Below are 15,383 nucleotides of genomic sequence, written 5' to 3'. Positions count from 1 at the left end.
TGGCTCAGTGCTGATTGGCTCAGTGCTGATCGGCTCAGTGCTGATCGGCTCAGTGCTGATTGGCTCAGTGCTGATCGGCTCAGTGCTGATTGACTCAGTGCTGATCGGCTCAGGGCTGATTGGTTCTGTGCTGATTGGCATATCGCAGTGCCATTTTATTGTATGTATTGTCTGTGTGTGTATGTACTGCAGGGTTAGGGTAAAGGTGGGTGTGTTCTGTGTGTGTGTCTGTACTACGCAGTACTGGGGGGAGGCTAACTTTGCTTGTGTTCTGTGCAGATGTGGACGAGTGTGAGATCGGAGCGCATGACTGCCACCTGCAGGCCTCCTGCCTCAACATACCCGGCGGCTTCCTGTGCTCCTGCCGCGAGGGATGGGTGGGCGACGGGGTCACCTGTGTGGGTAAGCTCCGCCCTGACATACCTACTGCTGGACACGCCCGCTCCCCAAACAGGCCACGCCTTCTGCTGGACACGCCCCCTCCCCAAACAGGCCACGCCTTCTGCTGGACACGCCCCCTCCCCGAACAGGCCACGCCTTCTGCTGGACACGCCCTGGCCCTCCATGCCCCACCCCGCTACGCCACACCCGCTGTTCCCCTGCCCTGCCCCACTCCACCCCACTATGTCTCATACAGAGTCTGCTCATTGTGAAAATGTTCCTGGTCAGTGAGTAGTTTTATGTTGGATATTTTGTCTTCAGTGGGGGGGTCAGGCAGACGGCCTCATACAGGGACCCTCTGCAGTGGCAGTGATATTTGGTTACGCACAGAGTCGGCCCACAATAGGCCTGTTGTGCTGTTTCCTGCTCCCCCCGCCCCATGGCTTTCTTCTGTGGGGAGTTTGTATAATAATATCACTTATTCTGAGCGTATAAATCACCGGTGCCAGAGAAAAACAGAATGTGTTCTGTCGGTTCCCCCGGTGCAGCGTCTCCGTGAGTCTCTCTTGCCCATTCTCCACACACGAGAACCCATGACATACCGGCGTTTGATGTGCCTTTATCTGCATCATCGGCACGGTGTGGGGCTTGGCCCTCAGCGTGGTGCTCGGAGAGAGGGGAGCAGGCCGGAAGGGGGTCAGATAACAGACAGTCCATGGGGGGGGCAGGGGGGCGGTGTGGGGGGGGGTGTTCATGGGGGGAGGGGTGGGGGGTTACAGTGGGGCACAGAAAGAAAACACTGAAGAAAGAGTGAGATTGCTTGAGAGTGTGTGTGTTTGAGTGAGTGAGAGGTGCATGTATTTGTGTGCGTGCTTACGTGCGTACGCTTGTGTGTGTGTCTGTGTGTTATTGTGCGCCTGTGCGTGTGTGTGTCCGTATGTGCGTGCGTGCACGTGTGCGCGAGTGTGTGTGTGTGTGTGTGTGTGCGTCCACGTGTGCGTGAGTGTGTATGTGTACATGCAGGCGTGTGTGTGTGTGCATGTGTTCGTGCGTGTACGTGCGTGCGCGTGTGTGTGTGTGTGCGTGCGTTCGTGTGTGTTTGCGAGTGCTCGTGCTTGTGTGTGTGTGTGTGTGTGTGCCTGTGTGTGCGCGTGGCTGTGTGTGCATGCATGTGTGTATGTGTACGTGTGTGTGTGTGTGTGTGTGCGTGTGCGTGTGTGTGCGTGCGTTCGCGCATGTGTATATGTGTGTGTGTATGTGTACATGCGTGCGTGTGCCTGTGTGTGTGCGTGGCTGTGTGTGTGTGTTAATGATCCTGAGCAGTGTGCTGTGTCCCCTGGTCATGAGATCCTGAGCAGCAGTGTGCTGTGTCCCCTGGTCATGTGATCCTGAGCAGCGGTGTGCTGTGTCCCCTGGTCATGTGATCCTGAGCAGTGGTGTGCTGTGTCCCCTGGTCATGTGATCCTGAGCAGTGGTGTGTGTATGTGTTAATGATCCTGAGCAGTGGTGTGTGTGTGTGTGTGTGAGTGTGTGTGTGTGTGTGTGTTAATGGTCCAGAGCGGTGGTGTGTGTGTGTGTGTGTGTGAGTGTGAGTGTGTGTGTGTGTGTGTTTGTTAATGATCCTGAGCAGTGGTGTGTGTATGTGTTAATGATCCTGAGCAGTGGTGTGTGTGTGTGTGTGTGTGTGTGTTAATGACCCTGAGCGGGTGGTGTGTGTGTGTGTGTGTGTGTGTGTGTGTGTTAATGATCCTGAGCGGTGGTGTGTGTGTGTGTGTGTGTGTGTGTGTGTGTGTGTGTGTGTGTTAGTGATCCTGAGCGGTGTGCTGTGTCCCCTGCAGACCTGGACGAGTGCACTAATGGGACTCACAGCTGCAGTGATGACGCTCGCTGCGTGAACACGCCCGGCTCCTACCGCTGCACCTGCCTAGAGGGCTACACCGGCGACGGCTACACCTGCACAGGTGAGTGCCCCCCCCACCCCCGGCTACACCTGCACAGGTCAGTCCCCCCCACCCCGGCTACACCTGCACAGGTCAGTCCCCCCACCCCGACCCCCGCTACACCTGCACAGGTCAGTCCCCCCCCCCCGGCTACACCTGCACAGGTCATCCCCCCACCCCCGGCTACACCTGCACAGGTCAGTCCCCCCCCCCCCCCGGCTACACCTGCACAGGTCAGTCCCCCCCCACCCCCGGCTACACCTCTTCTGACTGCTGTCTCTGTCTCTGTGGGAATGGCAGGAGAATGATTGAAGGGTTTGGGTTGTGAGTTGTTGGGGTGGGTTTGGGTTGTGAGTTGTTGGGGTGGGTTTGGGTTGTGAGTTGTTGGGGTGGGTTTGGGTTGTGAGTTGTTGGGTGGGTTTGGGTTGTGATTGTTGGGAGGCGAGGGGTTTGGGTTGTGAGTTGTTGGGAGGCGAGGGGGTTTGGGTTGTGAGTTGTTGGGGTGGGTTTGGGTTGTGAGTTGTTGGGGTGGGTTTGGGTTGTGAGTTGTTGGGATGGGTTTAGGTTGTGAGTTGTTGGGAGGGGGGGTTTGGGTTGTGAGTTGTTGGGAGGGGGGGTGTGGGTTGTTGGGAGGGGGGGTTTGGGTTGTGAGTTGTTGGGAGGGGGGGTTTGGGTTGTGAGTTGTTGGGATGGGTTTAGGTTGTGAGTTGTTGGGGTGGGTTTGGGTTGTGAGTTGTCGCTAGGGAGGGTTGGGGCAGGTTTTTGGTGTGATTTTGTGGTCCTGCATGTTGGTTCATACTGCTGGCTCTCTGCTGACCCTCCCCCCCTCTCCCCCGGGCGTGTCTCTCAGATGTGGAGGAGTGTGCGGAGAACGTGGAGCTGTGTGAGAACGGGCAGTGCCTCAACACCCCGGGGGGGTACCGCTGCGAGTGTGAGATGGGCTTCAACCCCGCCCCCGACAGCAGGTCCTGCCAAGGTGAGGAACGCACGGAACCCTGCTCTCAACCAGCGCCCTACACCCCAACCCAACCGCCAATAGGAACACAAGCTGACCCAACCCCAACCCAACCGCCACTGGGAACACGAGCTGACCCAACCCCAACCCAACCGCCAACTGGAACAGGAGCTGAAAAGATGATCCAACTCCAACCCAACCGCCAACTGGAACAGGAGCTGAGAAGAAGATGATGACTCTATTGTGAACCGTAGATAATTAAATGGCGAAAGGACCGTTTTAGCATAGTAAACAGAGAGGTGCTCCTCCAATCGCAAAGAGTGTTGATAACAACCACTAGAACAACACCGACAGTGATTGGTTGATGTATGTCTGCGTGCCCTGTGGCCTATCTCCCACTGTGGGCTGAAATGATATGACCAAGTTTTGTAGAAACCTTGTTTGAATTGGTTGAAACTCAGCTTTGGAGTTATGTGTTAAGAGTTAGAAACAGTCAGTCATGGCCGCATAAACAACCATGGTTCTGGTGGTTATAAAAAAGTTTTAATATTTATTGTAGAGTTTTAGCATGTCAGACACAGTGCACTGCAGTGCTCTCTCTGTCTGATTGAGCCAGATGGTCAGCCTGTGGAGAAACTACCAGAAAAACATCCAAAAACAGCACAGGACTCTGTTTCCATAACCCGGCCCAGACTGCCCCTGGGCATTTCCTTCCAGCCTAGGTCTTTTATTGGCTCTGGGCCGTCCGTATCACACTGACATTTAATACAGCCCTCAGCAGCAGCAATATGCCATTGGGTATGCATGTTAGATTAATAAAAATAACCTGTCCCTTCAGTTTATGTAATCAATTTGTACTACTTAAATGAATCGAGTGGCCAAGTTTTAACCAAAGCCAACACGTTCCCCAGAGATCTTTCTCTCTGACTGCAATGGTCAGTGAGTAATGAACTTTGTTTAGCAAAACTGTTGCATTTTTAGCATTTTTACACAATGTTTGAACTCACAATGATCTTGGGACTGAATGTTCCAGGGAAGAATGAACATTAAAAGACTTGATTCGTCTTATTAGAGTAAAAGGACGGAGTGTCCAGGTTGGCTTTATTCTTTGTTCTGTCCTGTGCTCTCGCAGACATCGATGAGTGCGCCTTCCAGAACCTCTGTGTTTTCGGCACGTGCAAGAACATCCCCGGAATGTTCCGGTGCATCTGCGACGAGGGGTACGAGCTGGACAGGTCAGGAGGCAACTGCACAGGTGAGCTCACCTTCACAGACTTGTTCAGCTGCAGCTCATAACCTAAACACATTGTTCTGGACAGGTCAGGAGGCAACTGCACAGGTGAGCTCACCTTCACAGACCCGTTCACCTGCAGCTCATAACCTAAACACATTGTTCTCTGCCAAGGCTTCATTACAGGGGTATAGAGTTCCTTTGGGGGGAGGAAGTGACACCATGATTTGATAAAACTTGGTCTGTGGGAGACGCAGACGGTTAGGATTTCCCTGTTTCGTTCTGCAGTGAAATGCTAACAGAGGCCAGCCTCCAGCTAGCAGTTTACAGTTCGAGTTTCCCTCTATTACGTCATTCCTACATTGATAAGAACGAGCCAGAAACTAGAAGAATTACTCAGTGCCTGTGACATTTAAATGCCACAATGCCTGCTCTCCTTGCCCTGCATTTGAATTTATTATTCGCTACATCTTAAAAAGTAACGTGCTGAAAGTTGTGAGTAGCTGACCGCTTAGCTCAATGCTAATTTTCATTGGGCAAATAAGACTGGTGTTTTCATGCAGAGTGACGCGAGCAGCAGCTGTAGATGCTGCAGACGTGGCCCTGAGTGTTGAGGGGGCCTTTCTCTCTGACGCGCTGTGTTCTGTGCTGTGCAGACGTGGCCCTGAGTGTTGAGGGGGCCTTTCTCTCTGACGCGCTGTGTTCTGTGCTGTGCAGACGTGGCCCTGAGTGTTGAGGGGGCCGTTCTCTCTGACGCGCTGTGTTCTGTGCTGTGCAGACGTGGCCCTGAGTGTTGAGGGGGCCTTTCTCTCTGAAGCGCTGTGTTCTGTGCTGTGCAGACGTGGCCCTGAGTGTTGAGGGGGCCGTTCTCTCTGACGCGCTGTGTTCTGTGCTGTGCAGAAGTGGCCCTGAGTGTTGAGGGGGCCTTTCTCTCTGAAGCGTTGTGTTCTGTGCTGTGCAGAAGTGGCCCTGAGTGTTGAGGGGGCCTTTCTCTCTGACGCGCTGTGTTCTGTGCTGTGCAGACGTGGCCCTGAGTGTTGAGGGGCCCGTTCTCTCTGACGCGCTGTGTTCTGTGCTGTGCAGACGTGGCCCTGAGTGTTGAGGGGCCTTTCTCTCTGACGCGCTGTGTTCTGTGCTGTGCAGACGTGGCCCTGAGTGTTGAGGGGGCCTTTCTCTCTGACGCGCTGTGTTCTGTGCTGTGCAGACGTGGCCCTGAGTGTTGAGGGGGCCGTTCTCTCTGACGCGCTGTGTTCTGTGCTGTGCAGACGTGGCCCTGAGTGTTGAGGGGCCGTTCTCTCTGACGCGCTGTGTTCTGTGCTGTGCAGACGTGGCCCTGAGTGTTGAGGGGGCCTTTCTCTCTGACGCGCTGTGTTCTGTGCTGTGCAGACGTGGCCCTGAGTGTTGAGGGGGCCTTTCTCTCTGACGCGCTGTGTTCTGTGCTGTGCAGACGTGGCCCTGAGTGTTGAGGGGGCCGTTCTCTCTGACGCGCTGTGTTCTGTGCTGTGCAGACGTGGACGAGTGCCTGGACCCCATCAACTGCGTGAACGGGCACTGCGTGAACACGCCGGGGTCATACGTGTGCGACTGCCCGCCGGACTTCGAGCTCAACCCCACGGGCGTCGGCTGCGTCGGTAGGTCCCGGGGTCCCGTCCCGTTCTGGCGGGTGCGCTGGGAACCCACTGATATTTCACAATGCCTCTCGGGGGGAAAAATAAAAATGAAAAGATCTGTGATGTGGTGAGCAGTGGTTTGGGAGGACGTTTATTCGTCACAGTGGGAGTTCAGTTGGAGTAATTAGCTGCTCGTTTGCCATGATTAAAACTGTCTGTAGGAAGGAACTCTCGGTTCCATGTGCTTCCCAGAAACTTCCTCTGAATCACCGACTGATTGATCAGAATTTCCAGTGAGCTGGAATTAACTCAGACCACATGTTCATTCCTCCTAAACGTAGTACAGCGTCCTGAGCCCTGTGTGTCCCTCCCTCTCTCCCTCTTTCTTTCTCTCTCCCCCCCTCCTTCCCCCTCTACCCCCCTCGCACTCCCCCTCTTTCCCTCTCTCCCCTCTCTCCCCCCCTCCCTCTCCCTCTTTCTTTCTCTCTCCCCACCTCCTTCCCCCTCTCCCCCCTCCCTCTCTACCCCCCTCTCCCTCCCCCCTCTCCCCCTCCCCTCCCCCTCTCTCCCCCTCCCCTCTCCCCTCTCCCCTCCCCTCCCCCTCTCTCTCCCTCCCCCCCCTCAGATGCTCGTATGGGGAACTGTTACCTGGAGCTGGGTCGGGACGGCGGAGGGCAGCTGGAGTGCAGTGTGGAGGTGGGCGTGGCCGTTAGCCGCGCCTCCTGCTGCTGCTCTCTGGGACGGGCGTGGGGGAACCCCTGCGAACTCTGTCCTGCCGTCAACACCAGTAAGAGCCTTTACCTGTCTTAGTGGGCTTAGCACTCTCCTACAGTCATCATTAATTCCTGACATCAGGAATGATAACAATCAGTTGGACAGGATTACAGTGTAATACTGATAGTGATATTGCAGTCGCCTTTTGATTTTTCTTGCTGTGTGATGCCGTGTGGAGCAGTTCTGCTTCAGTTTCCCGCCTTTTTGCGAAAATGCTTGTCCTGTCTCATCAGCGGACTACAACACACTCTGCCCAGGAGGAGAGGGGTTCCGACCCAACCCCATCACCATCATACTGGAGGGTAACGCGTCCCGCACCCCACAGCACCGCGTTCCTGTCGATGGGACCTGAACACTCTCTGTACTGGGTTCACAACCCAGCGCTAATAAACCATACTGCTATGCATCCTTTTTTTTCCTCCTGTTGCAAGTTTTTCTGCGCGCAGGTACGATATGTAAACATACAGCATGAGTCAAACTGGACTTGCGCTCCTCGCTGATTTCATTATAGACACTATCTTTTGTGGCAGGAAAATAATATGAACTGTACGTTCTTTGACATGCCTGTACATATGCAGTAAGTGTGTAATATTCATCAGTATTTGTATTTGTAGGCTTGCGCCTGTGGGAGTTTAGGCCAGGGTTGTCTGTGAAGTGTATTGTGACAATTGTTTGTGAAATGCACTATATAAATACATTTTGATTTGATTTGATTTGATTAAATTAGATTCAATTTGATTCGATTTGATTTGATTTGATTTGATTCGATTCGATTCGATTTTCTCCCGCAGACATCGATGAGTGCCTGGAGCTGCCGGGCCTGTGCCAGGGGGGGAACTGTGTGAACACTTTCGGCAGCTTCCACTGCGGCTGTCCCCCCGGGTACTACCTGAACGAGGACAGCCGGATCTGCGAGGGTGAGCGGGCGGGGGGGGCGTCCTGGGGGGTCACCTGTCCTCTGGAAACAAAATCTGGAGTCTAGGATGCATAGTTTAGGGGTTTGTTTTCCTCCATTTTGTTTATGATGCCCTGATTAGGGTATGGGCTTGAACTCTCTGTGCAGTCCTTTAGGGCCCCAACCACCCCTGGGCCACACAGTTTAAATCTGTTTTAACTGAGTTAGTCATTCATGATGGAGCACTGTGAGGTCACAACAGAAATTCTTGTGTTGGGCCACCAAAACCCTAGGGCCCCAGTTACAGCCATTTTAATTATTTGTTGCATGTCATCAGTAGGATCCATCAAAATGTTAAGAGCCAGTGATAAGCCGCAGTTGAACTTAAACCCTTTAAGGTATAAGATCACAAGTATGTGATTAGAATGTTTTTAAAAGAACATTCTAATGCTGATGTCACAATCACTACTGGTAACTGAAATAACATAGTTCTGTAACACTGACTTGGAATTTTGATAAAAACATTCCAAAAAATCTACTCGTCAAAGGTTTAATATACTGGGAACGTCAAGGATTTCCCTTTGTGGATACTATTTAGAACATACAAGTGGTTCAAAATGGAAGGTGAAATTCACCCGGTTTTGAGCTGTTTATTTTCATGTGTTCCAGACATTGACGAGTGTGTGATGAACCCTGGGATCTGTGGTCCGGGCACCTGTTACAACACGCTGGGGAACTACACCTGCGTGTGCCCCCTGGACTACATGCAGGTCAACGGGGGCAACAACTGCATGGGTGAGTCATGCCAGCTCCAGTCCGCACTGTGTTGGGTGATTGTGACTACAGAATATACTGTGAACTCCGTGCTGATTGGTTTTGTCTAAGAATATCGTTTGTGATTGATCTGGTTGGTTGTTTTCATCTGTCCGTGTTGGTTGGTTGGTTGGTTGTGATTTCCACTCTGCTCGCTGTGCTGATTGGTTGATTGTGACTACAGAATTTACTCTGCACTCTCTGTTGATTGGTTGGTTGGTTGTGATTTCCTCTCTGTTCGCTGTTCACTGATTGGTTGAGTGTGAGTGCAGAATATGTGCTCGGCCCTGAGGCTGGCCCGTGAGGTACACCCTTCTGCATTCTCAGACATGAGGAAGAGCCAGTGCTACCGCACCTTCAACGCCTCGGTGTGCGAGAACGAGCTGGCCGTCAACGTCACCAGGAGGCTGTGCTGCTGCTCCTACAACATGGGCAAGGCCTGGAACAGACCCTGTGAGGCCTGCCCCACACCTGGCACAGGTGAGGCTCACAGGCGAGAGCGCGTGGACGCGCGCACAGAAACGCACATACACAGACACGCTCTGACACACTCACGCACGTAAGGTACACACACACAGCCACACACACACACACAAACACGTGCACATGCATACACACACGCACACACGCACACACCAACAGACACATGCACGCTCACTCTCACACGTACTCACTCTTTTTCACTGCCACCTTTCTCTCCTAGTCTTTTCTCCTTCCCTAATCTCTCTCTCTTTCTCTGGCTCACTGTGATGCTGTCACCACTAGGAGGAGCCAAAGGTGGCTCACTCTTCATTCACTAAGTTTCAGGCCGTTTGAGATTGTTGTAAAATAGATGGAGCACTTCTCTCTACAGTAGAGTGGGGTTAATGCGCCTCCTAGCGCGGCTTGCTAACTGACAGATAAAACGGAGGGGTTTAAAAATTAAATATAAATAGCCTGTTTCACTAGGATTTTTAATGATTACAGATTTGATGGCAAATAAATTACAATTTCCACTGTATGTAGTCAATTGCATGGTATATTTACAAATTAAATTTTTAAAACTGGCTCAGCATTGCTTCATTTGCTTCTGTTTTCCAGGAGACTATAAGACGCTCTGTGGGAACATCGTCCCGGGGTTCAAGATTGACATAGAAACGGGGAAACCTGTAGGTAAGTGAGGGGGGTGTGTGCCCCTCGCACATCACAGTCGATGTGGATTCATTCAGGGTTTTCCTGTAAACGTGACCTTTTCAGGCCAATATCCACCCCAGAGCCAGCAGTTCATTTCTGTCCCCTGATATAACTGGAGATTTGACGACCAGCCTACGGTACATTTTTCAGAGATTAGTGCATTACAGTGACCACATGAAGAGTCACATGTGGTTTTTCAAAGACCAACTGCTGGCAGCCAGTGTTACTGAGAAGCAGGCAATTGTGGGGTTGCTGATAAATGAATAAATAAATGGATCATTAATAGCTTATCCAAACGTTACAGTAGATGCCTCCAATTCGCCAGAGCAGTTAGGTTAGGGTTAGAGTAATCTGCCAACGGACACTTCAGCCGCCCAGAGGAGGGTAGGTTTGAACCGACAACCTCTCGCACTGCCTGACATGGTTTCTCCCGAGCTATGCGCCCCCAAAGATAATAAATAATCGAGAGATAAATTAATTCATTAATAAATAAAAACTACAGTAAGGGCCAGCACAGGGGGTATTTTACAAAGCAGGATTACTGAGTTAGCTGGATAACTGCACCGAGTAAAACCCAGAACTGCTCTTTTTACTTCAGTCCATGTTCCAGATTTGTGAGGGTTCCAGGTTTTACTCGGCACCATTATCCTGCTTCATGCTACTGGGCCGTGGTCCAGCTGAGTGTGTTTACTGGGTCCTCCGCCCCCCCAGATATCGATGAGTGCCGGGAGATCCCGGGAATCTGTGCCAGCGGCGTCTGCATCAACCAGATCGGCAGCTTCCGGTGCGAATGTCCCACGGGCTTCACCTACAACGACCTGCTGCTGGTGTGCGAGGGTGAGTGGGGGTCACCACCAGGGGGCGCTGCTGGTGTGCGAGGGTGAGTGGGGGTCACCAGCAGGGGGCGCTGCTGCTGCGTGCGTTTCCTGCTGCTGTTGTGCGAGGGTGAGTCTGGGTCACCACCAGGGGGCACTGCTGCATGCGTATCCCGCTGCTGGTGTGTGAGTGTGAGTGGGGGGTCACCAGCAGGAGCCAATTAATGCACAGAATCTTCATAACAGCAAATGAGCTAAAACCTTTTTTTTTCTGTTACTTGTATCAGAATATGTAAGAACTTTCTAATACGTGGGGAAAAATTAGTAAATAAAAAATTACGTTTCCAGACATTTTGCAGTAGTAAAGGTTCTGCTATTTTTAAAATTATATTTCTCTATGCATTCAAATCTGAGAGCTTTTTTAATTTGTAAAAAAATGTAGAGCTATAAAACAGAAGATATGAGCAAATGTGTCATGAAAATGTATCAGAATTTTTATGCTGCTGGTATGTCTGTCAGCGTGGTGCCTGTTTCCAGACTGGTGTGAGTGTCATGGTGGCTGACGGGGGAACACACAGCCCTCAGTAAATGATTTTACCTCACGTCTCGCCACATGCTCCGGCTGGGTTTGGAAGCTAAATAAACCTTAATAAGCCGGTCTGTCGCGCGGGCGTGCAGTCGTCTGCCAGCGGGCCAGCTTCCCCTCTGTCTGTCTCTCTCTGGCAGAGCTGTGAAAACCGAGCAGAACATCAGAGGAGGTTTTTTTTTCCTGTGTGGAAGTAGAGCTCAAGTACCCAGGAAACCACACAGAAAATATTAGCCCTCCGTCTGTCTCGATTCCTGTCGTATGTAATCTGAAGAATGACCGCTCTGGCTTATCTATTCCAATCTTGTTTTTGGTCATATTTTTACCCTCAGGACCCCAGGCCAAGGCTGCCCCACTGAATGCCTGTAATTATTTTGCTGTTGTGTTTGCCCTCTGTGGGCTAAGAAATCACTGTGTGGATTTAACTGGCCCAGGACTGTGGTCAGCCATAACCCGTGGTGCCCAGGTCAACAGGAACAGCTCGCTTTCATGTTTGGCCAGTTTTTTTTAGCGGGCAGTTTTTTTGGGCTCACCCTGAAGGGGATGCCCTTGGCCCTGGGCCTGTTACATCTCCACAGTGCTTTCTTAGCCCACAGAGGGCAAACACAACAGCAGAATAATTACAGGCATTCTGTGGGGCAGCCTTGGCCTGGGGTCCTGAGGGTAAAATATGACCAAAAGCAAGATCAGAATAGATTAGCCAGGGCAGCCTTTTTTCCTCAGATTAATTATGACAGGAATTCCAGGCCAGATTTCCTGCAGCGTCCTGCGGTCTCCAGGATGTAATCCCAGATTAAACGGTAATGACAGGTGGAATTCAACCTGAGAGACTCACTGCTTTGCCTTGTTCTCCGTAACGGAGCTCCTGTAATATAGGGACGTCTGGCAGATTCTTATCACGTTCTCTAACACTGAGGTGCATTGATCGAAGTAGTACAGTAAGTACATCCACGAAATGAAAATGGACCTTTTATGACTGTTATTATGAGATGAGAACAATTATTTACATGTAGCCTGTTCACAGGTACTGATGCTTGTAACCGCCCTGTTCACTCTCTGTGGGAGTAATGAGCCAACCCTGTGTGTGTGTGTGTGTGTGCTTCCGTGTCTGTCCTCCCCTCTGTTCCTGTGTCTGTCTGTCTGTCCACCCCTCTGTCCCTCCGACCCTGTGTCGATGTGTCTGTCCACCCCTCTGTCCCTGTGTCCGTATGTCTGTGCTCTCCTCCGTCCCTGTGTCCGTCCCCGTGTCCCTCTGTCCGTGTGTCCGTCCCCCTGTCCCTGTGTCTGTGTGTCTGTCCTCTCCTCCGTCCCCGTGTCCCTCTGTCCCTGTGTCCGTCCCCGTGTCCCTGTGTCGCAGACATTGACGAGTGCAGCAGCGGGGAGACGCTGTGCCAGAGGAACGCAGACTGCATTAACAGCCCTGGGAGCTACCGCTGCGAATGTGCAGAGGGGTACAGCCTGTCCCCCAACGGAGCCTGCCTGGGTGAGCCCCCCAATCAGCGTCTGGCAATTAAATACAACATATAATAAAAAGTAAAAACACAGAATACAAGTAAAAACATAAAATGCAGTAAAAAACATAGAATACCAGTAGAAACATAGAATACATGTTTTTAATCTCACGCTGTCACATCTGCCAGGCGCCATGCAGTCATCTGACCGTGTGCTCTCACTCTTCTCTGCTCTGAATGTGTTCTCCATATGAATATGGCATCAATGCCCTTAATAAGTATGCTGCCACTGCCTCTTTTCTGCACCACATGAAAAACTATTTTGTTCTCTCTTTTTTTAACTCTCTCTCTCTCCTTCTCCCCCCCTCTCTCTGTCTCTCTTTTTTTCTCTTTCTTTCCTTCTCTGTCTCTCTCTCTCTCTCTCTCTCCTTCCCTCCCCCCCCCCAGATCGTAATGAGTGTGAGGAGATCCCTAACGTCTGCAGTCATGGCGAGTGTGTGGACCTCCAGGGTGGCTACCGCTGCGTTTGTCACAACGGCTTCAAGGCCACGCCCAATCGCCATATGTGCATGGGTAAGACTGGCCATCAGCTCACATTTAACTCACATTCACCCAGTTTAGCTCACATTCACCATGGGTAAGACTGGCCATCAGCTCACATTTAACTCACATTCACCCAGTTTAGCTCACATTCACCATGGGTAAGACTGGCCATCAGCTCACATTTAACTCACATCACCCAGTTTAGCTCACATCACTGGTGACTGCCATCAGCTCACATTTAACTCACATTCACTCAGTTTAGCTCACATTCACATGGGTAAGACTGGCCATCAGCTCACATTACTCACATTCACCAGTTTAGCTCACATTCCCATGGTAAGACTGGCCATCATCACATTTACTCACATTCACTCTGTTTATACATTCACATGGGTAAGACTGGCCATCAGCTCACTTTAACTCACATTCACTCGTTTAATTACATTCAACATGGTAGACTGCCATCAGCTCACATTAACTCACATTCACCCAGTTTAGCTCACATTCACCATGGGTAAGACTGGCCATCAGCTCACATTTAACTCACATTCACCCAGTTTAGCTCACATTCACCATGGGTAAGACTGGCCATCAGCTCACATTTAACTCACATTCACTCTGTTTAATTACATTCAACATGGGTAAGACTGGCCATCAGCTCACATTTAACTCACATTCACTCTGTTTAATTACATTCAACATGGGTAAGACTGGCCATCAGCTCACATTTAACTCACATTCACCCAGTTTAGCTCACATTCACACAGTTTAGCTCACATTCACCCAGTTTAGCTCACATTCACTCAGTTTAGCTCACATTTAACTCACATTCACTCAGTTTAGCTCACATTCACCATGGGTAAGACTGGCCATCAGCTCACATTCACCCAGTTTAGCTCACATTCACCCAGTTTAGCTCACATTCACCCAGTTTAGCTCACATCACCATTTAGCACTCACAGTTACATCACTCAGTTTAGCTCACATTCACCCAGTTTAGCTCACATTCACTCAGTTTATCTCACATTCACTCAGTTGAACCCACATTCCTACAGTTAAGCCCACATTTACAGTTTATTCCACATTCATTAAGTTCACCTCACGTTTGCTATGAGTGTAACTCACTTTCACACTCAGTTCACTACGCATCTAAAGATATGAGTAAATTATCATGTCATTGTAATTAAAATAATTGCAATTTAGAAGATTTTAATGTAAGGATGACAGGTTGCCACATTCTCCATTGGCCTGTTCTCTGACACGGTGAATAAAAGCATTGAAACTCGGGTGTGACCCTGCAGCTGTTATGACCCGTACGGGATGAACACCGCCGCGTTATGAACCCTGTACAGGAAAACCGAAACAGCGCCGTTTTCTGTTCCCCTCTGTAGATGTGGACGAGTGTGTGCGGCAGCCCTGTGGGAACGGGACCTGCAAGAACACGGTGGGCTCCTTCAACTGCCTGTGCTACCCCGGCTTCGAGATCACGCACAACAACGACTGCATAGGTGAGCGTTCGAACCGGGCTCCGCCCCCAGTCTGTGACATCATCGGATAGCTGTCACAGCCACCTGTTTTATGGCTATCCCAGCATGCTCCAGCGACCCATGTATCAGGTGGGGCTTGAAGGTGGGATTCGTTTCCTGGGTCAGAACCTTTGTCCCCAGGAGATGAGGGCTGTCTTCCTGTGTGTTGGAACTGTCAGTACTTCCAATCTAGGATTGCTCTTATCACATGTATCCTTCCATCTTGATACTCTAGCACTTTCATGTTACACTTGTATCTTCATCCAGCACTTCTATTGCACTTGTGTCATTATCTTGATGTTGCAGGTCAATCATATCTTGCCATGCCTCATTGTAGTTTGAACTTGATGTTCATGGCTGTGGATACCTGATTATTGTATATAACTGACAAATGAGTATTGTACCTTATCTGTCTTGTGTTATTGTACGTCGCTTTGGATGAAAGTGTCTGCCAAATAAATGTACTATACTGTAATGTACAGTCCCTTATGACTGACCGCCGGCCTGTGCTTCCGTCCCTGTTGTTGTCAGACGTTGATGAGTGCAGGACGTCCTACGGGACGCTGTGTAGACACGGGCAGTGCATCAACAGCGTGGGCTCCTTCCAGTGCCTGTGTGAGCCCGGCTACGAGCTCACGGGGGACGGCAAGAACTGCGTGGGTGAGCTAACGCAGCAAAGTGTGTGTGTGT

General features: G+C 50.9%; 1 protein-coding gene across 1 annotated transcript in view; it reads left to right on the top strand.

The window, feature by feature from the left end:
* The window catches only part of LOC135239870 (fibrillin-2-like), a 115,504-nt gene that overhangs the window by 72,014 nt on the left and 28,107 nt on the right, over positions 1-15,383 (top strand). Inside the window, exons 32-47 of the mRNA XM_064308856.1 lie at positions 280-402; positions 2,220-2,342; positions 3,172-3,297; positions 4,409-4,531; positions 6,016-6,138; positions 6,743-6,904; positions 7,125-7,193; positions 7,683-7,808; positions 8,456-8,581; positions 8,927-9,079; positions 9,680-9,751; positions 10,484-10,609; positions 12,531-12,656; positions 13,072-13,197; positions 14,559-14,675; positions 15,225-15,353. Of these exons, the coding sequence (XP_064164926.1) occupies positions 280-402; positions 2,220-2,342; positions 3,172-3,297; positions 4,409-4,531; positions 6,016-6,138; positions 6,743-6,904; positions 7,125-7,193; positions 7,683-7,808; positions 8,456-8,581; positions 8,927-9,079; positions 9,680-9,751; positions 10,484-10,609; positions 12,531-12,656; positions 13,072-13,197; positions 14,559-14,675; positions 15,225-15,353 (1,950 nt within the window). The remainder of the gene's footprint in view (positions 1-279; positions 403-2,219; positions 2,343-3,171; positions 3,298-4,408; positions 4,532-6,015; positions 6,139-6,742; positions 6,905-7,124; positions 7,194-7,682; positions 7,809-8,455; positions 8,582-8,926; positions 9,080-9,679; positions 9,752-10,483; positions 10,610-12,530; positions 12,657-13,071; positions 13,198-14,558; positions 14,676-15,224; positions 15,354-15,383) is intronic.

Source organism: Anguilla rostrata, chromosome 14, assembly GCF_018555375.3.
Source record: "Anguilla rostrata isolate EN2019 chromosome 14, ASM1855537v3, whole genome shotgun sequence".
NCBI classification, from domain to species: Eukaryota; Metazoa; Chordata; class Actinopteri; order Anguilliformes; family Anguillidae; genus Anguilla; species Anguilla rostrata.
This window is presented reverse-complemented; position numbering and strand designations above follow the sequence as displayed.